The 23,380-nt window shown below is 43.6% G+C and overlaps 1 protein-coding gene across 13 annotated transcripts in view; it reads right to left on the bottom strand.

Moving 5' to 3' along the window:
• The window catches only part of KCNIP4 (potassium voltage-gated channel interacting protein 4), a 443,652-nt gene that overhangs the window by 24,899 nt on the left and 395,373 nt on the right, over positions 1 to 23,380 (bottom strand). For 12 of the 13 annotated variants that reach the window (XM_082237483.1, XM_082237479.1, XM_082237482.1 and 9 more), the window contains one exon: positions 18,072 to 18,196. In XM_082237483.1, the coding sequence (XP_082093609.1) occupies positions 18,072 to 18,196 (125 nt within the window). The remainder of the gene's footprint in view (positions 1 to 18,071; positions 18,197 to 23,380) is intronic. The other variant, XM_082237474.1, reaches the window with a different exon arrangement.

The following is a 23,380-nucleotide window of genomic DNA, read 5'->3' as shown; positions in this document are numbered from 1 at the left end:
TTAGTGTTAATTGGGCCACAACTTTATTGATTACAGCATGTGAGTGGTTGCTTAGGCATTGGTTCGGACTACCTGAACCTGCACTGGCAGGAATAGGACTGACAACTGGAACCTCCAGAGGTCAGTAAGGGGAGCACAGAGGCGGATTTCTGCCTCTTAGTTCATCCCAGATGCTCCCAGGAACTCTGGCATGGCCCTACCCCTGAGAGGGGATCAGACAGAGCAAATTGAGCCCCTGGATTCCTTTAACGGAATTCCCTAGCAGCAGCAGCAACAACAAATGAGGGGCAGGCACAGCCAATCCATAACCCCCTCCACCAAAGAATGAACCAATGCCTAAACGCCAACCTTACAAAGTTGTGACGATTTGATACACGGTTGGCAAAACCCAAGTGGCACCAGCCCCTGTGACGTATTTTAATGACAGTGGTATATGAGTGTTTAAAATAAAATAATTAGCTAGGATTTTGTAAGTGCAGAAATGAAAGGAAGATAAAGTTGCAACCAATGAGGAATGGATAAGTAAGATAACGGGCCTTGCAAAATTAAAAGCAAAATGAAGAGAATCTAATGATGACTGTTTTATGGAAGAATGGATGCCTTTTTCGGTCTATTTAAAGAAATATTGTAGTACGATGAATTCACGGGCAGGATTTGAGCTATGAGCAACAGAAGTAGTAATTCAATTATAATATTGTGGTTATGATTTGATAACTGGAAGATAGGGTTCAGCAAAAGGGGTGCACCTCTTCCGGAGCTGTTACTTGCTGTGTGATATTAGCATGAAATTGCAAGCAGATGTTTTTGAACTTAGTTGTGTTTTTCTTCTTGATATTTCATATAACTAGATGATTCTGACAATAACTACAATAGTCAGAGGTTCTCGCCTCTGAGGTCACCAAGTAGACTGTGTAGAAATAGGAACTGGGGACACAAAGATAATAATAAAAACCAGTTTGGAATAAAATGTGTTAGCTGCTTTAATAAAAAGAAAAAGAAGAGAATCAGGTTTTTTTCTTCAGGAAAAACTTTAGCCACTTCATTACAGCTAAGAATATTGCTTCTACTCACAGTCTCTGTTATGGGATCATGACCTTCCAGGACAAGATAGGATTTCATTTTTTAAAAATAGAAACCTAACAGTAAAAGAAGATGAAAGAGAATCTACTTTAAAAAATAGTTTGCCCAGAGCAAACTTATTATTTTGCTAGGTTCCAGCCAATTTGACTACTCAAACTCTGTTTTTCCTCAAATGCTTAATCATTAACTCCCATTACACTAGAGGTGACACAAAGTTTAAAATGAAAGAACCCTCATTTTAAATGCTACATTCTGCACGCTGATGGCATCAAAGGTTTAGGGCACTTTGAAGAAGTGTCAAAAGTAGCGTTATCAACCTACTGAATATTTAGTTGATAAATAACCAGCCTTTTTAACCGACCAATCAGATTTAAATAAATTTGCATGTTGGTGCTGACCTTTAAAGCCCTAAATGGCATTGGTCTAGTATACCTGAAGGAGCGTCTCCACCCCCATCGTTCTACCCGGACACTGAGGTCCAGCGCTGAGGGCCTTCTGGCGGTTCCCTCACTGTGAGAAGCCAAGTTACAAGGAACCAGGCAGAGGGCCTTCTCAATGGTGGCACCCTCCCTGTAGATGCCCTCCCACCAGATGTCAAAGAGAACAATCAACTACCAGACTTTTAGAAGACATCTGAAGGCAGCCCTGTTTAGGGAAGCTTTTAATGTTTGATGTATTACAGTATTTTAATATTTTTTTGGAAGCCGCCCAGAGTGGCTGGCCCAGCCAGATGGGTGGGGTATAAATAATAAAATTATTATTATTATTATTATTATTATTATTATTATTATTATTATTATTATTATTAAATTCACACAAATCTTCCATTTGATAGTATGTTTGTTAGATTATTTTTAATTATTTTAAAAAGTTGCCGTTCATTGGCAGAAACGGAAAAGCCACAATGAACAGTGAGTTTCCCTCCCTACCATCGATTACTAAAGTACATTGTCATCAAAAGAGCTTCATAAAAATAGCTCAATGGGACTTTATTCTCAGTCTCAGCGACTATAACTTAATTGACTCCAGCGAGACCATAGCGGGAACAATCCCTGAGGAAGCAAAATATTCCAACCAGCCCCCCTTCCCCTGCTACACCTCCCATTTCCTCACATGGTAGTACGCCAATAGGGTAGGGTTTATGCCACAATACCATCCTACCATCATTTGTAACTCAAGAGTATGATTAACGTAAAATTAAAATTTGCAGTTGATAAAAATAATTTTTTCAGCTTTGGTATCGTGGACTTGCGGGGGTCAGTAATTGCCCGCTATTGGTGTGAGGCATTTTCTTTAAAGGAAAAAAAAATATATTAATGATTTAAATTGGCTCGTAGAAACCCAAGGGCTTGGTTTTCCCCCAGACCTGTTAATTTCAGCCTGCAGAGTGCATTGCAAGTGGTCATTCTGATTAACTACCAAATCTCCTTAATTATAGTATTTGGTTTGCTTAAAGCAAAATGTGCACTCATCTCAGCAATTATAATATAATTTTAACAGCAATCGTTCCCCTCAAAGTCTGAACTGGAAAAGGCTTGTGGAGGAAAATGAAGATTGATTATTTTATGAGTTGAAATCTTTTGCTGCTTTGCATGAATGCTGTGAGCCCCAATCCATTATGTGTCAAGCACCCTGACACCCTCAGATCACAAGTTATAAATGTTCCAAATTATTCTGTTATTAGGAGGTAGTGTTGAGTCATTTTCCTTAGAGCTCCTGCTCTAAGACCCAAATTAATGCATTTTCATCGATATCCCCAAGTATGTGCAATAATGTGGTTATGAAGAGGTAAGACCTATCATGATGGATTTTCTCCAACTTTCTCTAATTACCTGTGCTTGATTCAATTATGCTGCATGCCATAATTATTATTTTTTTAAAAACCTATCTGCTGTTATCAGGTGGGAGTAGTTAGAGAGCTATTCATTTAATACCCTAACAGCTTAAGGGGAATTATTTCTTGCATTCTTATTTCTGTTGTGCTTATACCTCAGCCCAGCTAAAGAATTAAGGAGTGCTTTTATTGCTCGCTACAATAAACAGGGACGGGGGTGGCGCTGTGGGTTAAACCACAGAGCCTAGGACTTGCCGATCAGAAGGTTGGCGGTTCGAATCCCCCCAACGGGGTGAGCTCCCGTTGCTCGGTTCCTGCTCCTGCCCACCTAGCAGTTCGAAAGCACGTCAAAGTGCAAGTAGATAAATAGGTACTGCTCTGGCGGGAAGGTAAACGGCATTTCCGTGCGCTGCTCTGGTTCTCCAGAAGCGGCTTAGTCATGCTGGCCACATGACCCAGAAGCTGTACACTGGCTCCCTCAGCCAGTAAAGCGAGATGAGCGCCGCAACCCCAGACTCAGTCACGACTGGACCTAATGGTCAGGGGTCCCTTTACCTTTACCTTACAATATAAACATTGGGATATATATGTGGGTGTGGGGGTGTAACACTCTGTAACACATGGGGTGCAGATTTTTACTGATTCTTAGAATCATAGAATAATATAGTTGGACGGGACCACAAAGTCATCAATCCCAGTGTTTCCCAACCTTTTCCCGACTGTGGCTCCCTTCCAACCTTGTTTTCTTCCTGTGCCCCCCCCAGGGGTGTAGTCAATGGGGGAGGGGGGAGGTGCCCCCAAATAAGTAAAAATTAATACAAATCTATACAAAAGCCTGTCCCCCTATCAAAAATCCTGGCTATATCCATGCTCTGCCCCCTCATCGTACTGGTAGAAAGGTAGCTATTTAAATGTTTTGTTTGTAAAGAGAACATGTTTTATTTATAATTTTTATAATTTGTACAAAATACAGTTACATAAAATGATAGGAACATAATGAAATATTGTTGAAGCAGAAAAACATAGACTCGTAGAGCTGGAAGGTACCCCATGGACATATTTCTAGTGCAACCCCCTAAAAAGTAGGAAACTCAGCTAAAGCATCTGTGACAGATGGCCACCCAACCTCTGCTTAGAAACCCCCAAGGAAGGAGAGTCCAGAACCTCCCGAGGGAGATCCATCTTCCATGTATTATAAAAAAATAAAAAGGTAAAGGGACCCCTGACCATCAGGTGCATTCGTGGACGACTCTGGGGTTGTGGCGCTCATCTCGCTTTACTGGCTGAGAGAGCCCGGCGTACAGCTTCCAGGTCATGTGGCCAGCAGGACTAAGCCGCTTCTGGCGAACCAGAGCAGCACACGGAAACGCTGTTTACTTTCCCACCAGAGCGGTACCTATTTAACTACTTGTACTTTGATGTGCTTTCGAACTGCTAGGTTGGCAGGAGTAGGGACTGAGCAACAGGAGCTCACCCCGCTGCGGGAATTCAAACCGCTGAGGTCTAGGCTCTGTGGTTTAGATCACGGTGCCACCTGCGTCCCTATTATAAAAAGTAAACACTTATATAATAATAATAATAATAATAATAATAATAATAATAATAATAATTTGTTTGTTTATACATGCCTACATACATACATACATACATAAATACATACATACCCTGCCCTCCCCGGCCAGGGCTGGGCTCAGGGTGGCTAACACCAAATATAAATTACAATAAAACGTAATAGAAAAACAAGACAAAAAACAGTTAATTAAAATACAGCTTAAAATGCAGCCTCATTTTAGTAGTAGCCCATAAATCAAGACCATAAAGGGAGGAAACATCAGATATTCACCAGAGCCAGCTATCCATGCTGGTCTTACATGGGCCTGCAAAAAAGCCAAGGGAAAACTTATATACCAAATCTCATATAAGGGGCCGAAGGCCAGGCAGAACAGCTTCGTCTTGCAGGCCCTGCGGAAAGATGTCAAATCCCGCAGGGCCCTGGTCTCTTGTGACAGAGCGTTCCACCACGTCGGGGCCAGTGCTGAAAAGGCTCTGCTCTAGTTGAGACCAATCTAACCTCCTTGAGGCTCGGGGCCTCCAAAGTGTTGTTATTTATGGACCTTAAGGTCCTCCGCGGGGCATACCAGGAGAGGTGGTCCCATAGGTATGAGGGCGCACCAGGAGTTCTGTATATATGGGATAATTTCAAAAAGCAAGTGGTCCTCACTGACCTGGTGCAAAAAGGTCTTGTCATCCAGAGGAGCCCTGGCTGCCTAGATAAAACACTATATAGTCCCACACACCAAAAATGAAGAAGTTAGATGATGTATAAGCATATATGAACCACACCTAACTTCTATGCTAGTTGTGGGAATACAGAAAAAGAGGTGGGGTTTTTCTGGGCCTTGATTTTTAAAGCCCTTTTACACCAATGAAATTGCCAGGAGCTGAGTCACAAATCAAATTAGCTCAGTTGTTTTCAGCATGGTGCTGATAATGCCAAGGTTGCAGGAATGATGAATGAATGAATCTTTATTTGCATCAGCCATAGCAATAAAAGAACAATACGATATACAAAGAATAGAAATAAAAAGTCAATTATATAAAATACGTTTTGGGGTTTTGAATCAATAGTCAAATAGTGGATCTTATTCTGATTGACCCAGCTAAAAACCTTGCTACCTTTGCTGTCACCTGCTCATCTTGAACTGCCAAGACAAAGGACACTGGGGCAGTGGCTGGGCGACCCGGAATGGACAATAAAAGAGGGGTGATAATCTCATTCCTCAAGTCTTTAAGAAGAGTGCAAGCCAGCAAGGCATTCGCCATCAATTCTGTACTGCCATCTCCACAGGGACATAAGTATTTTTCGTGCAGAATCTGTTGGAATCGTCCCTCAAGTACAGCCGAGGGCAACACGTTCAGTCTTGTGAGAGTAAAAGCACGCCTATATTTTAGAATTACGGTACTAGGTTATGCAGATAGGGAGCCAGAGAGTTGAAATGGGAAGGTGGGAAATAGTCATACCATGGGCAAAATTTCCTTATTATGGCCAAGTTGTTCTGATGCTCAACATCATTTAGGCGTTGACAAATTAGACTGTTTGCTTTACTAAAACCCAAGGTTGCAGGTTCGATCACTGCATGATCCTTGGGATCCCTTCCAACTTTACAGCTCAACGATTCCTGCAGGCATCTGGCTGGTCGCTCTGAGAAAATTGCTTGAGAAAATGTGGAAAAGAAACTAAAAGTATTCATTTTGTTTCAGTAATCAAGCCCGTAACATTCTCAAAGGACCCTCAGGGTGAGAAGATCTCCTCATAAGAACAAAGATCACGCCACGCCGTTCTGGAGCACACAACTTGTTTCATTTCTCATAAACTATGCCAGTCCTCAAGAGATCCCCAGAAGGCCAAATTTGTTCACTTGTCAGCAAATGTCTAATGAGATCAGAACTTTGCAGCTACAATGAAGCTACAGGCCTTCAGGCTGTTCTTCTGACCCAGACATAATTGCAGTCTTTGAGACAAGAACTATGAAAGCCGATCGGGAGGCCTGAAAAAATATTGGTGACCCACCAAACTGAACAAAGCCCATCATCCATGCATTGTGGCTTGTCAGATCTCCTATCCAGGTTAAGTGGCAAAACCAGGCGGTTCGTCAGATCTTTCTAGACAGCAGCCTGGCACCCAAGCTGCATTGCTATGTTAGATTACACGTTTTCCAGGCCAGATGCATAGAGCAACTGCATCACAGCACATAAATTTGCGCGTCCAGCCCCAAAACTGGCCCCCATTGAATAAAGAAACAATGGACACCGAATTTAGTTTAAAGGTTAATGGGCAAATTTAGGCCACAACTTTATTGAATACACAAGTGTGACTGGTATTGGCTTAGGCATTGGTATCTAATGACTATAACTGGCTCCTGCCCACCCAGCAGGGAGCCTGCAAAGGGTAAACTACCAGCAGAGGGAGCTCCAACAATGGCTGTTGACTGGTGCTCAACCCTGGGGTTCCCGGGGGTCCTGGCATGGCCCTAGCCCCTCCCCAGGCTTTGGACGAGATCCAGACCCCCAGATTCCTTTAACGGAATACCCTATTAAACGGAGGGGCAGGTGATGGCCGCACCTCCCCTCTCCACATCCTCCTAAACCAATGCCTAACCACCAAACCTTACAAAGTTGCGACAATTGCTAAGAGGTAGGCAAAAAAAAAAGTGGCTACTGCCAATCTGCTACATTGGAAAAAATTCCTGCCCGACACGCAATCCAAAACAGGCGACCAACCGAAGTCCAAAGCAAGGCCAAGCGCAGACCTATCAACAGGTGCGTGGGTGTTCGGCAGCGTGAAACAGGAGGGGTTCCCCACTTCACGCTGCCGTTTAAATAATGAAGCCCCGATCACCCCACCACACCAATTGGCTAAGAGCCAGTGGCGTGATCGTGGCACCACCGTTCCTGAGCGGGGCAAAGTCACGCCTCCAGGCTGGTTGGGGGGAGTCTCGGGGCAGCGCGCAACATGGACCCTCAGTTAGGAGGATCCAACTTATTCAGCACAAAAAGTTACCTGAAGAATCACTTCTGCAGCTGCCTCAACTCGAGGTTCCACTGTAGAGCCTATGCTAAGTCGTCTTAGTTTCTTTAGTTTTTCTGCTCTGCATAGGTTTTGAGTTGCTTGCCACTGGCTTAGCTCTCACCTGCTTGTTGTACCTCTGCATGCTGCCTTGTACTGTGGTTTGCACAGCTTGCCATTGATTCACTTAATCTGTAGCTTGTGGCTTGGCATACTTCCTCAAGTGCTCTCCTTTGCATAGGCTTTTGACTAGGATGTCTCCCCCTCAAGGATACTGCTTCCCGTCTGGGAAAAGGGACAACCCTAGAATGGCCAATACATTTTAAATTCATTCATAACTGACTTGGGCAAACAGAAAGAGCTAGCCGACGCAGCACAGTGTAGCTTCCGCTCATGCCACTGCAATTGTGGCCTGTTATTCTTCTCTTCTGCTCCTGAAACCAGGACAGTGAGGCAACCAGCCAAGTTCGCAGAACAATGTGCAGTGTGGGAAGAGAGAGGGCCCCCAACTGGCAAGTGGTGAGGCAAAGCCAGTGATTTAAATTCCTTCTACCTGCCAGCTCAATGCTAGCACTGCATTCTTCCTGCTCCAAGTACGTTTGTGTGTGTATTCTTCATAAAAGGTAAAGGTAAAGGGACCCCTGACCATTAGGTCCAGTCGTGACCCACTCTGGGGTTGCGGAGCTCATCTCGCTTTACTGGCCGAGGGAGCCGGCAGGAGCAGGGACCAAGCAACGGGAGCTCACCTCGTCGTGGGGATTCAAACCGCCGACCTTCTGATCGGCAAGCCCTAGGCTCTGTGGTTTAGACCACAATGCCACCTGCGTCCCGTGTATTCTCCATCCATGTGTACAATTAAGTAATGCAAGTAGTAATAATAAATATATAAATTAGAATGACTGAGGAAATGGGTACAGTGGAAAACTAGGTGAGGGGTAGAACTCTCAAAACCAGCTGAGTTTCTCATCAATCCAAGACTTCCGGGTTAGCGCCATCGGCAATGGCGGAGTTCCTCTGACCGAGAGGAACCCGCTCCGTGAAGATCGGGTCTTGCCGCTGTGGCGAAGGCGGAGACCCTCTAAAAATCCCAGGCAGAGGAAGCCTGGGAACGTGGGATTCGGCTGACACCAGGAGCGCCTCCCCTACTCGCAGGGAAACCCTTTTTCGGGGATCCGAAGCGATGTGGGGTGAGTGCCGCGGTGTTTTGAATCAACCGATACTTTTACAGAGTGAAGCCGCACAGCCGTTGCCGGAGAGCGCTGACTTTTTCCTGTGGACAATTGGACTCTAAACAAGTACCCGTGAGTAGAACGGAAAATTGGATTAAGAAACATTTTAATTTGGCACTGAAGCGGGAAGGCTCTAAACAGGAAGTCTGCCTCCCATTTCTGGTAAATAGATTGAAGCAAAAACTTTGTAAGCTAAAGTCTGGAAAGTCGTATATAAAGGTCTAAATTTCCTTCAGTTATTACCACCAAAACCCCTCTTGGAAGCAGGAGAAAAGGGGGGGGGATTTTTGACTGTTTAAGCCTGCAGGAGAGAGAGTAAAGAAAGATAAATTTCCACCGTCTCAAACCTGAGAACGGGGTGTCAGAGACAGAAAATTATGGGGAAGTTCATCGACTGTGAATGGAACGTCTTTTGACAGATAGAAAAAAAGAGAGAAACAAACTGACTCCAATGTTGCTTCTTCCATTGAAAAGAAACAAAGTATTTGAAAAATGAAAGTAATTTTCTTTTGTTGGTCCTGCTTTCAAAGTATGGATACAAATAGAAATTGTCTCCTCTAGAGGGATCTTGTTAATTTGTTGCCGGAGTCGATCTGGGGATTTCACAGCTGTAAGATTAGGATCGTGAGACCAGACTCTGACCTTGAATAAAAATGTGTTTACAAGAAGTTTTGGTGCTTGCTTTTTGCAAGACAAGTGCTTTGCCGGAGCAGATGCACGAGAAGATGGATTTGATGACTGTTGCAGTTAAAAACTTTGGACAAACGGTGAATACCCATATAGAAACCATTCAGGAACCAGCCCAGGAACTTGTTTCGACAGAGGAAGCGCAAGTGCAGAAGATAATGGAGGAGGTTACTGTTGAACCTCAAGTAACACAAATGGAGAGATCCGAGGCCTTGCAGGAGCATAAGCCGCTGTTCTTGAAGTTTGAATCTGGAGTGGACCAGGGGGGGTCTGGAGTTGTGAGGGCTCTTAATTTTGGAAGGACTTTGAAACATGCTTTTAAATACTTTCTGGATTACAGTGTTGACTGTGGGGAATGGGACTGTGGGGAATGGGCTGATCTGCTGAGGAGAGATAGAGATATTTTTGGATTGGAGTCCGCCCGAGACCTACCTCCCAATGAGAAAGGAAAGAAATTAAGAAAAAGATCAACAAAAGACAAAGTAAAGTGCAGGTATAAACAAGAAGAAGATCTGCAGAAGGGACATGGAAAAGATTTAAGAGCCTCGGACATAAGATCACCAGGTTGATGGACTAGTTGGAATGGACAAGAAGGACTGACAAAACCCGAGACCAGGAAGAAGAGACGTTGGATGAAGATTGGAAGAAAGTTTTTTAAAAATTTATTTTGAGAATTAGTGTAAAATTAATGCGTATTAGGAAAAATGTTGGAATGAAACTATTTGGCTTTAGTAGAAATGATATAAGGAGCTATGTACATTAAGTTTTAAGTTTTAAGAGTTTTTTATGGTAAGATAAGGTTAAATAAATTAAGGTAAATTGACTGACAGAATATAGTGAAAGATGGAAAGGATTTGTTGAGTTAATTAAAAGGTTAGATCGTTAAGATAAATTATATAACAAAAATTGAGAAAGATGGAAAGAATTTGCTGAAACAATTAAATTAGAATACAAAAAGGGAGGTGTGAGGAGGTCGATGAAACAAGTAAACGAAAGATAAAGATATGGAACATTGGATGTGTGTTTTAATGTTATTGTGTTTTTATTTTTTTGCTGTATTGTATTGTTTTTTATGCTTTTCTTTTTATGTATTGTAATGTATGCTTTGTCAAATTTTTTGTTGTTTTCTTTTTCTCTTTTTTCTGTAATTCTTAAACTTTTAATAAATATCATTTTTTTAAAAAAAAGAGTTTCTCATCCATCCAGAAAATGAAAATCTTATAACCTACCCTTGACATTGCAAGTCAATGCTGGACAACATTTCAAAACAATGGCATAAATCTTTTGCCGAAAGATTGATAAAGCTCAAAATGTTTTCATCCATTTCATTATTGGGGGGGCACTCCATCAATGAAATAACAGCTGAACAAAATAAGCATATGTATTTTTCATTAGAGAGAAGCTTGCATACGAAATGAGTCAAATAAAAATCAGAAGATTTAATTCTCACATAGATGTTGCTTCCGGTATAAGGGCAGAAACCAAAATCGTCATTTGCTCTACCACAAAGTAGGGTGAGCTATTCTGCCTAAACGGGAAGCTTTTGGGGTACCATTATATGATAGCTGGTTATCTGTTACAATGGTACCTCAGGTTACATACGCTTCAGGTTACAGACGCTTCAGGTTACAGACTCCGCTAACCCAGAAATAGTGCTTTAGGTTAAAAACTTTGCTTCAGGATGAGAACAGAAATCGTGCTCCGACGGCACGGCAGCAGCAGGAGGCCCCATTAGCTAAAGTGGTGCTTCAGGTTAAGAACAGTTTCAGGTTAAGTACGGACCTCCGGAACGAATTAAGTACTTAACCTGAGGTACCACTGTATTCAGTTTACAATTATATTTTTTAATGTGCAGGAGAATCACTTAGATTTTCTGCCTCCATCACTAAATGCCTTTGTCATTTCTCTGCCAACAATGTATCTTCATGTGTACTGCACAGTACCTCTCTGGATTTACTTCACATGTACAATTTACCTATTTCCCAATATGGCTTGTGTAATATTTAAAGGTAAAGGTACCCCTGCCCGAACGGGCCAGTCTTGACAGACTCTGGGGTTTGTGTGCCCATCTCACATCTATAGGCCGGGGGCCAGCGCTGTCCGGAGACACTTCTGGGTCACGTGGCCAGCGTGACAAAGCTGCATCTGGCGAGCCAGCGCAGCACACGGAACGCCGTTTACCTTCCCGCTGGTAAGCGGTACCTATTTATCTACTTGCACCCGGGGGTGCTTTCGAACTGCTAGGTTGGCAGGCGCTGGGACCGAGCAGCGGGAGCGCACCCCGCCGCGGGGATTCGAACCGCCGACCTTTCGATCGGCAAGCCCTAGGCGCTGAGGCTTTTACCCACAGCGCCACCCGCGTCCCCTGTGTAATATTTATTAGGCAGTAAAAGTTATGGCAGCCCATTTTTGTTTTATTGAATGCATATTTTTTAAATTGTGTTCTTATGTTTCTATCTGTAAAATGGTAAAGAGAATTTACTATTCTGTTGTTTCTGAGAAAGGGCTGAAGATGTGGGAAATTGCAATCAAATATAACCAGCATGCTTGGTGATGGTTAATGCATGAAGCGGTTAAGGGCACAGATCTGTACAAGCAACTCCTCATTTAGATGGGGGTTATGTTTGAAGCACCACGTTTGCCAGCGAGACACCATAGGCCCGTCCCGTTGCAGTGCCAAAAATGGTGCACATATCAGTGGTTGCGAGCATGCTGGCTGTACAAAAATGGCGAGATGCCTGTATTCCTAGATTCAGCTAGCTTATACTCCTCACTTGAAAGGAAGGAAATTAAGTTTCCTCCTTGTTTGCTCTTCTTTCATCATGTGAACTCACCGAGGTAGGATGTGCCTGAGCTTGCTTGCTACAAGTTCAGACTGTGTGCTTAGAGCTATTTCAGTATATTTTGCATCCTAAGATTTCTGCCTGTGTTACTTGCTGTGTGGATGAACCTAAGCTCTGGAACTTGGTAAGTAAAGCATTTTTAAACTTACTAAGGTGTATGGTCTGTTCAGTGCTAAGAGAGGTAGAAATGGAGAAGCTATGGTAGTGGACTAAACTGGATATTAAGGTTTAACAGCCTAAATCCCCATGCGACACCGCTTGCTTGTGACTTTTTAAACTTTGCTGGGGGCTCCCCCTCTTGCTTGTGTGTGTTTATGTTACGATATGGATGCAATGCAGCTGCGAACTGCTAGCTTGAAAACATCACATGATGGAATGTTGGGACTGTTCCGTGGGAAACAGAGGGACAGTCATTTCACAGGGCAATGCACCGGAATTAGCTCAGAGTGTAATATGAGCTCTTCCTTTTGCTCTTGTACAGGAAGTACAGGAGGTGTTTGTCACCCGACTGCTGGAGCTTGAAGAGAGCAGTCATGTTTTTTGTAACGCCGCAAAGACAGAAATAAAGGCATGTAAATACGTTTCTGTCTATCTTTCCCCCCTGCCGGGGGGCAGGAAAGAGGGGGGGGTGTTCTTCTCACGCTGAGAAGAATCGCCTATCGCGATCTAGCCTGGATCTTGCTGGGGAATGCAGACAGGGAGGTCAACAGGAGATCAAGCCTGGTGCCTGGAGAGTTGCCAGTTACTATTGATATAGGCTTGAATACCGACAGTTTAGCCCCGTATTTTGGAACTAGGGATCCAGACAATCCTTTTATTATTGCCCCACGCAGGTGATCTATACTACCATATATACATTTCCCCCCACAAAGAAGTATCGTAAGAATTAAGAAAACCCTTTCCAGTGTAGAAATTTGGCCAGAGCCAGTCAGTTTGCCACTGCTCACCCTTTTCATTGCAAATATTTATAAAAAGCATTTCAAGTAACAGTGTTCTTCTGACTGCAACTGTGCGAATGTTCACGGCAATCAGTGGTATTTATTACACCTTAGTAACCGTACGACAAAAAGCAACTTTCTTCACAGAAGTGTGAAGAATTATCAGTCTTTGAGTTTGCAAGAGCTGCACTGCCAAGTAATCACAGATTTACGCTATATGTATTGGCTATAATCTGTTTATGTGTCTGCTTAAATCCAGTGAAACCAATAGGCTAGAACAGGCACAGGCAAACTCGGCCCTCCAGATGTTTTGGGACTACATTTCCCATCATCCCTGACCACTGGTCTTGTTAGCTAGGGATGATGGGAGTTGTAGTCCCAAAACATCTGGAGGGCTGAGATTGCCTATACCGTGGTACCTTGGGTTGCATACGCTTCAGGTTACATATGTTTCAGGTTACAGACCCCGCTAACCCAGAAATAGTACCTCAGGTTAAGAACTTCCCTTCAGGATGCGAACAGAAATCATGCTCCAGCAGCGTGGCAACAGCAGGAGGCCCCTTTAGCTAAAGTGGTGCTTCAGGTTAAGAACAGTTTCAGGTTCAGAACGGACCTCCGGAACGAATTAAGTACTTAACCTGAGGTACCACTGTACCTGGGCTAAAATATGCTTAACTCTGTTGGTTTGTGGCCATTAGTTACTTCTCCCAATTGGCGGTGTCATCATTTTATATGAAGATGGAAAGAAAATATTCAACAGAGAATAGAGGAGCAGTCCAAAAAGAACCGAAGGCAGATGAACAGTCTTTTTCAAAGCAATGCTGGACATTGTCGTCATTGTGTGTGTGTGTAGTGGAGCATTTCCCCTTTTATGTTTCCCGCTTTTTAAAAAACATTTCCTTCTTATTGGAATCAATGACTAGCACAATTTGTCCCCTTTCTAGGCATGTGTCAGGGGAATGGAAGGTCTGGGGATTCTGCAGATTCACAGAGTCTCCTGGCACATCCTTGACATGCCCCTAGAATGACTTCATCTCATCTTACTTTAGAGCTCCTATCCTTGTACAGGGATATCTGATGATTCCTACAATTCCTGGGATGCCCTCTAAGAGACATAAGTATTGCCACCTTCAGGACAAGGTAAGTTAGTATTAAGAAGATTTAACAATACTCAAACCCTTCATTATATCTTAATACCTAGCTCTCGGGAACTCAAAACTTGATTTTGGGACATTTCGCTTGGCCAAGTAAAGATGTCCAAATATGGATTTCTGACATTTTCTTGTAGGTCAATATGGCTGCCTGTGCTTTTTTCCAGTGGAACATTAGTTCTCACCAAGTTATTTTCATTATCAACATTCTGCCCCGGGTAAGGCTACCTATTATAAAATAGGTCAAACTGCAAGTGTCCCACCGCACTCACATACGAAAACAAAGTTCACCACGGCCAATCACAAACAAGCAACCACACCCTAGGCCAACCCCAATTTCTCTCACCACCAAAGGAACACAAGCGAACAGCAAAGAGAACCCGCACAAGCGATGCTGACACAAAACCCCACACATATATTAAGCAAAACAGAAACATCGCCTCCCGACCCCGTCCCCACTCATCTTTCCCCCTCTCTTTTCCCCTTTTCCTAAGGTAACCCTAATGTCTCAACAAATGAAAGTGACCTATGGAAAATGAAACTTGAAAAAAGAGACATTGCACATATTATAGAAAACTTTAATAAAAATATTTTATTAAAAGGGGGGGGCAAGTCTACAAACCTATGTGCACCCATCAGCCAACTGCAGAATTTCCTAAATTGAGACAGGGAAACCCTAAAGCTGTCATGTCTAACTTTTGAATTTCTTCTGGGTTTGCCACTTGCGTTTTGAAATAGGATGTGTGAGGACATGTGTGTGTACCCACTAGCATGAAACTTTTCTGCTGAAAAGTACACCTCTAAGCACTATTATGAATTTTGGTGCTGGAGGAGACTCTTGAGAGTCCCATGGACTGCAAGAAGATCAAACCTCTCCATTCTGAAGGAAATCAGCCCTGAGTGCTCACTGGAAGGACAGATCCTGAAGCTGAGGCTCCAATGCTTTGGCCACCTCATGAGAAGAAAAGACTCCCTGGGAAAGACCCTGATATTGGGAAAGATGGAAGGCACAAGGAGAAGGGGACGACAGAGGACAAGATGGTTGGACAGTGTTCTCGAAGCTACCAGCATGAGTTTGACCAAACTGCGGGAGGCAGTGGAAGACAGAAGTGCCTGGCGTGCTCTGGTCCAAGGGGTCATGAAGAGTCGGACATGACTAAAAGACTAAACAACTTCAAAAGCACTATTCCAGCTTGGAAACATGCATGGGCATTACAAGTCAGACTCATGAAGACGCTAAATGGAACCATTCTCTCCTGATGCACTTCAGCTTGCACTTGCCGTATTATTATTATTATTATTATTATTATTATTATTATTATTATTACTACTACTACTACTATTACTACTACTATTATTATGATGTTGTCCATCTGGGTGGCTCCCAACAAAAACAGTAAAAGCACAATGCAACATCACACACTAAAAACTTCCCTGAACAAGGTTGCCCATTTTATATTCCGATTAAAAATGTGGTAACATTTGAACACACCCAGGACACTTATGGACAAAAACAGGTATGTACAGTAGAACCTCAGTTGTCAAACGTAATCCATTCCGGAAGACTGCTCGACTTCCAAAACGTTTGACAACCGAGGCACAATGGGCAGTCGGAGAATTCATAGAATCATAGAATCATAGAATCATAGAATCATAGAGTTGGAAGAGACCACAAGGGCCATCGAGTCCAACCCCCTGCCAAGCAGGAAACACCATCAGAGCACTCCTGACATATGGTTGTCAAGCCTCTGCTTAAAGACCTCCAAAGTAGGAGACTCCACCACACTCCTTGGCAGCAAATTCCACTGTCGAACAGCTCTTACTGTCAGGAAGTTCTTCCTAATGTTTAGGTGGAATCTTCTTTCTTGTAGTTTGGATCCATTGCTCCGTGTCCGCTTCTCTGGAGCAGTAGAAATCAACCTTTCTCCCTCCTCTATGTGACATCCTTTTATATATTTGAACATGGCTATCATATCACCCCTTAACCTCCTCAATTCAATTGAAAATATTGAGAAACGAGCCTTGGAAGCCGTTCAACTTCTGGGGCACGTTTGGAAATGGAAGCAATTACTTCCGGGTTTTCAGCATTCGGGTTCTGAAACGTTCAAGACACTCGAAAACCGAGGTAGCTTTCATTCTGCAAACCATAGATATTTACAGTGTTGAAAGGATAAGGCAATGTGCTCTAGAAGTGACTATGCTACTAAGAGGAGAAATGAAAGGTTTAATTTGTTGGAAGGGCCCTAACTATTTATCATGTACTTGGGGAAGGGAAGTGTGTGGAAATATAAAAGCTGCTTCAAAAAAGAAAAACTTGCACGAAAATTATCAATGGCCCAAAGAGAAAGAAAGGCAGCATGCTGAGAGCGGCTGCTTGATAGTCTGGGCAATTTACTGTGAAGTGCCACTTGTACAAGGCACACCACAGCGCCATTGGCTTGAAAGGTTAATGACTGCGGCAATCACAGTTTCATTTTGCAGCAAATGGAGGTGACAGGAAAGCCAGCTACAAAATGGCGCTCCCCTACTGTGATGGCAGCTTGCCGATGATTCATCAGCAATGGTACTGAGGACTAGGAAGCTGAACATCGCTGGAGGCAGCCTCGAAAGCCTGTGGTGTTGAAGACCCTATTAAATCTATTTTTCAATTACAATGTAAAAACTATTTTTTTTGAAAAAATAATAATTCTCCAAATTCCTCAAGCTTTGGCATTACTCAACTCTAGCACAGCTCCTCTCAGTAGCTATTTACTTATCAGGCAATTTGGAGCTCTTCAATTCCTTTTCATTATTTCCGCTTCTTTGTACATTAGTTCCTGCCGTGTAAATTTTAAATTATTACCCTATGCAAATCGCACACTTATTACAACACATCCATAGCTTGTCCACTATGTATACCTCCAACCCAGATTTCAAAATACGCATTGTTCCCTCAGTTAGCGATAGCCAGAAATGGCTGTGGATAGGCTCAGATAGCTTGGCGTTATTTGATCCTCGGCCGCGTCATACCCCGTTGCCAGCCAATCGGGGGGCGTTGGGGGCGTGGCCTCACCTACTTAGGTCTGACGCAGCCGAGGACCTCCCTCTTTCCCATGCCACAGCTGATCCGGTTTTCCCTACCCTCCCACCCTTTAGGCTAGGTTCTCTGACGTTGCTATGAACCTCGGTTGGTCACCTTCAAGGGGCATGGTAGGAATTTTTCCATCTGGCAGAATGGCTCCAGCCATTTGGTTTTCGCCTACCTTGTAGCAAACCGTCACAACTCCATGGTATGGGCGGTAGGCATTGGTGGGGGTACAGTCTATTGTTATGCTGATGAAGGGGGAGAGGGAGTGCCATCACCTTCTCCCAAATAAAGGGTAGTCCGGTAAAGGATTCCGGGGGGCGTGGCCCTGTCTGAAGCCTATGGAGGTGTGGGCCTATGGCACGCCCCCACGCGGTGACCCCAGGGGAGGTCCTAGTTGACGTGCCTCAGCAGAACTCCTCCCACTGGTGGTTCACCCTCACCGGCCAGGCTGGTTAGTTGTAGGACCAATGCCTAAGCCAATACCGCTCAATTCCTGTAATCAATAAAGCTATGGCCTAATTTGACCCATTAACTTGCATTCTTGTGTCCTGTGTCTTTATTTGGGGGGAGGCGGGAACTCGCCACACAACATGGCTGACCTGTGTACTCAGGTAGCAGCAAGTTCACATCAGGAGATGGCTGACCCCTTCTGCAGGGTTAACAAGGACCACTTACGTTTTTGAACCCTCTGTACAGAATCTGAAGCTCCTTCTTTGTGAATCTGCTCTGTGCTTCCAGCAGTTCGAGGGCTTCGGGTCGATGCCGCACAGTGGCCATTTCCATTTCATCTTCTACGCTGTCTGTGAGACCAAACAGAAGGAGAAGTGAGCAGAAAACAACCCATTACTTGGGAATTGATATCCAGTGCATAAAAGATGTGGAAAATGAGGCAAAGGGGGTCTGAGAGTTGGCAAAGAATATCTTTATGAGCTTGCTTTTGGTAAAGGTGCCACTCACTTAACAGTAAGTAGTAGTAGTAATAATAATAATAATAATAATAATAATAATAATAATAATAATAATATTTATTTATTTATTTATTTATTTATTTATTTATTACCCGCCCTCCCCAGCCAAGGCCGGGCTCAGAGTGGCTTACAAGCAATAATAAAAATAAGTTGAATGATTACAACTTAAAAACAAAATTAAAATACAACATTAAATTATTGAAACATTAGAATATTAAAATGTAGCCTCATTGCAGGAGGAGAAGGAAAGGAAAAAAGAAATAGAGGGAGGGAATCAAATTGGCTCCAAGCCAAAGGCCAGGTGGAACAACTCTGCCTCACAGGCCCTGCGGAAAGAAATCAGATCCTGCCGGGCCCTGGTCTCATGAGGCGTTCCACCAGCCCAGAGCCAGAGTTGAAAAGGCCCTGGCTCTGGTTGAAGCCAATCTAACTTCCTTAGGGCCCGGGACCTCTAGGGTGTTGCTATTTATGGACCTTGAGGCTCTCCGTGGGGCATACCGGGAGAGGCGGTCCCATAGGTATGAGGGTCCTAGGCTGTGAAGGGCTTTAAAGGTCAAAAGCAGCACCTTAAATCTGACCCTGTACTCCACTGGGAGCCAGTGCAACTGGTAAAGCACTGGGTGAATATGCTCCCATGGCAGAGACCCCGTGAGGAGCCTCGCTGCAGCATTCTGCACCCGCTGGAGTTTCTGGGACAGCTTCAAGGGCAGCCCCGCATAGAGCGAATTACAGTAGTCAAGCCTGGAGATGACCGTCGCATGGATCACTGTGGCCAGGTCGGGGCGGGAAAGGTAAGGGACCAACTGCTTGATGCAGCGAAGGTGGAAAAATGTCACCTTGGCTGTTGCTGTAACTTGCGCCTCCATGGAAAGGGAGGTGTCAAGGATTACACCCAAATTCTTAACAGAAGACAATGGCACTAATTGGGCCCCCGCAAGAGAAGGGAGTTGGTCCCTCATCCCCATGCCATCCCGACCCAGCCATAGGACCTCTTTGTTTATCTGGAACAGTTATAAAATTGTAGGAGGAACTGGGCACGAGAAGGGGTTGATTTCCTTCATGAGCACAAATCATCCCATGGATGAGCAAATTGCAGGTGCAAGGTTAGCAAAGCCAGTTGCTATGGTAATGGCCCAATGCCCCAACTATATCTGTAATTAATGCATATCAGCGCAGTAGTATCTGTCTGTCAGTGTCACATCTTGAAATGCTCAACTTATTTAGACCAACGGAGCTACTTTGTACTTGTATCTGTATCTATCTGTATCTGCAAAAGCCTGCAAGCTGTACATATTTACATTCAGAACTCCTGAGCCTTACCTTCTGCAACAGTAAACTATCTGAATCTTTTTCTGCTTGTGCGTGGTGCCTGTTACTGGGAGTAACTTCCACTGTATGGGTATCTCACCTGAGATTCCTGCCAAAAAATTGCATTCTACTACTGGAAAGAATTAGTTATAGCTAACCAATGTTGATTTTTGTTTTTATTGCCTGACCATGTGCTTTTGGACACTTCACGAGCAGGATTTTTTTTTTTTAAAAAAGCAAAACACCAAGGTGTGCACACAGCACATGCCCTGTCAATGCTTAATAGGCATAACAAAATAAACTAATTAGAAGGCAGGGACAAACACAGAAGGGAACAAACAGTAAAGACTCCTCCTATACCAATTCAAGTATGTGTGAGTGCGGACGGACTACTCCAGTCTAATTAGAATGTGGGGGTTAGGGGAGAGAAGCTAAATAATGTCCAAATGTAGACAAGCTCCAAATGAAGGCTTGTCCCGTCAGAAGAGATGAGAAGACTGACAGCAATGTTTTTCAAAATCTCAAAATTGCAGCTTTAAAAAGTTGTAGCTCTGGTTGGCTATCCCTCTCTCTCTCTCTCTCTCTCTCTCTCTCAGTAATTAACTTTCCCCTCCACCTTTTTCCAAAAACACACAATAAAATAGAATATTTTTCTTCAAGGATGCCACTGAAGTTTTGTTTGAAGTGAAGAGTTCTGCCATCGCAAAAAGTTTGAGATGCACTGATTTAAAGTTTTTTTCTTTTTCTTTTTTTTAAAAAAGAACACCTGGATTTTAACTCATTTACATTTGTTAAATGAGTTACATTTAACTCATTCACATTTGTGTTTTATTGCAAATATATGCTGCAACAGGTTCTTGAGACAGTACTAGTGAAATTAGGGGTAGATTTATTCTGCTTTATTAGTTGTCCTGCAAATGCTACCACATTACTGATGTCTGGGGGGACTACAGTGCATATATATACATATATATATCCAGAACATTTGAAGTTTGAAAAGTTATGGGATTTAAGCAGGAAGTTACAGGATGTGCTGGTTGGAAATGAAGCAGTATAACCACCATAAAACTTTTGCAGGTACAATTAATATTGTAAGTGGGATTGTGAAAGAATCAGCAGCACAAATAATCATCAATGTGTAATTAAAAAGACTTCTGGTAGGACCCTTTTCCATTGGATCCAATGTGTGTACTCAAAAATAAGTTCTTATCATTAAGTATGGTTACCAGGAAAGAAATCCTAGAGTCTAATGTTTACTAGACTCACTGGGATATATTTGTGAGTAAACCCAAATGGGATTTGGCTATAAATTAGCTAAAATCCTAGGCCTGGTTCAACATGTTTATCACTTGATGACTGCAACGTCGAGCGATGTGCCACCACAAACCCAACATTCATATCACCTCACATCACTGCGTGTGTGAATCAGTCATAGTTATAAACCTCAGAGTTGAATGAAAAGCAAGATCATTTACAGAGCCATTTTGAAATAAGAAAAGTCTTATTGCAAAGCAACCCTCCAAGGATGAAAAAGACAAAGCAAGTAGGATGACAGGATCAAATGCAATCCTCACAATTGGTATCTCACATTGTTTTATCCTGCTTATGGAAAAGCTGAAACATCAATGCAAGGATCACTTTAGATCAGCGTTTCTCAACCTGTGGGTCCCCAGATGTTGTTGGACTACAACTCCCAACCTCCCTGAGCTCTGGCCTTGCTAGCTAGGGGTGATGGGAGTGGTAGTTCAACAACATCTGGGAACCCACAGGTTGAGAAAAGCTGCTTTAGATGATACAGCTGATCAGACTTTCACTGCTATTGCTGAACAACCATAATGAACAGACTCTGGTCTGAAAAGGAAACAAACCACGATGTGGCAGAATTCAGCTATGCAGAATTCCATTATCTGGGTCACTGGGTTGTAGCTGTCATACTCAGAATAGGCCCACTGAATTTAATGAACATTATTAACACAGGTCCCTTAATTTCAATGGGTCTACTCCGAGCAACACTTAGTTGGACACAGCCCTCCGTATCAAAACATCAAAAAGATGGTGGTCTAAGGAGGCAATGGGACGTTTAATAGAGCTTTCCAGCTAATTTCAATTAATAGGAACAGACGGCAATGATGATATTTAGTGCCTACTGAACACTACAAGATTAAAAGCACTAGGAATAACACACAACTAGTTGTTCCTCATCCTCTTAGAACAGTCAGTGTAGATCAGGCACCCCCAAACTTGGCCCTCCAGATGTTTTGGGACTACAACTCCCATCATCCCTAGCTAACAGGACCAGTGGTCAGGGATGATGGGAACTGTAGTCCCAAAACATCTGGAGGGCCAAGGTTGAGAATGCCTGGTGTAGCTAAAACAAAATACAACTAATCCAGAACGCGGCAGCTAGACTGGTGACTGGGAGCGGCCGCCGAGACCATATAACACCGGTCTTGAAAGACCTACATTGGCTCCCAGTATGTTTCCGAGCACAATTCAAAGTGTTGGTGCTGACCTTTAAAGCCCTAAATGGCCTCGGTCCAGTATATCTGAAGGAGTGTCTCCACCCCCATCGTTTTACCTGGACACTGAGGTCCAGCACTGAAGGCCTTCTGGCGGTTCCCTTACTGCGAGAAGCCAAGTTACAGGGAACCAGGCAGAGGGCCTTCTCGGTAGTGGCGCCCTCCCTGTGGAACACCCTCCCACCAGATGTCAAAGAGAACAACTACCAGACTTTTAGAAGACATCTGAAGGCAACCCTGTTTAGGGAAGCTTTTAACGTTTGATGTATTACAGTATTTTAATATTTTTTTGGAAGCCGCCCAGAGGGGCTGGTGAAGCCCAGCCAGATGGGCGAGGTATAAATAATAAATTATTATTATTATTAAAATGGCAGTGGGCCATTTATAGCTTGAGACATTGGGGCTTACTCTCAAGTATGCATAAAACTGAGAATTTAATGACAGAGCATTCCATGGAAGTAAGAATAATTTTGAGAATCTGTATGCTCTGGAAACAGAGAATCATACAATCGTAGTATTGGAAGGGTCTCTATGGGTCATCTAGTCCAGGTTTTCCTCAAACTCGGCCCTCCAGATGTTTTGGGCCTACAATTCCCATGACCAGTGGTCAGGGATGATGGGAATTATAGTCTCAAGACATCTGGAGAACATCTTTGAGGAAGCCTGATCTAGTCTAATCCCCTGCCAATGCAGAAATCTCAACTAAAGAAGAAGAAGAGTTTGGATTTGATATCCCGCTTTATCACTACCCGAAGGAGTCTCAAAGCGGCTAACATTCTCCTTTCCCTTCCTCCCCCACAACAAACACTCTGTGAGGTGAATGAGGCTGAGAGACTTCAGAGAAGTGTGACTGGCCCAAGGTCACCCAGCAGCTGCATGTGGAGGAGCAGAGACACGAACCCGGTTCCCCAGATTACGAGTCTACCGCTCTTAACCACTACACCACACTGACTAGATTCACACATGCTCAGATTCAGCAACACTATAGCATCAGGTGCTTCCAGCCTCACTTGCTAGGTCCCTAAAGTCACAGCCTATATGCACTTTATTTCCAGCTATGGCTTGTTGTGCAGAATGCTAAGAGTGGGGCTGAGAGACTTCAGAGAAGTGTTACTACCCCAAGGTCACCCGGCAGCTGCATGTGGAGGAGCGGAGACACGAACCCGGTTCCCCAGATTACGAGTCTACC

Source organism: Podarcis vaucheri, assembly GCF_965113315.1.
Source record: "Podarcis vaucheri genome assembly, chromosome: 9".
NCBI lineage: Eukaryota > Metazoa > Chordata > Lepidosauria > Squamata > Lacertidae > Podarcis > Podarcis vaucheri.
The sequence above is the reverse complement of the archived record's forward strand: the minus strand, read 5'-3'. Positions and strand labels throughout refer to the sequence as shown.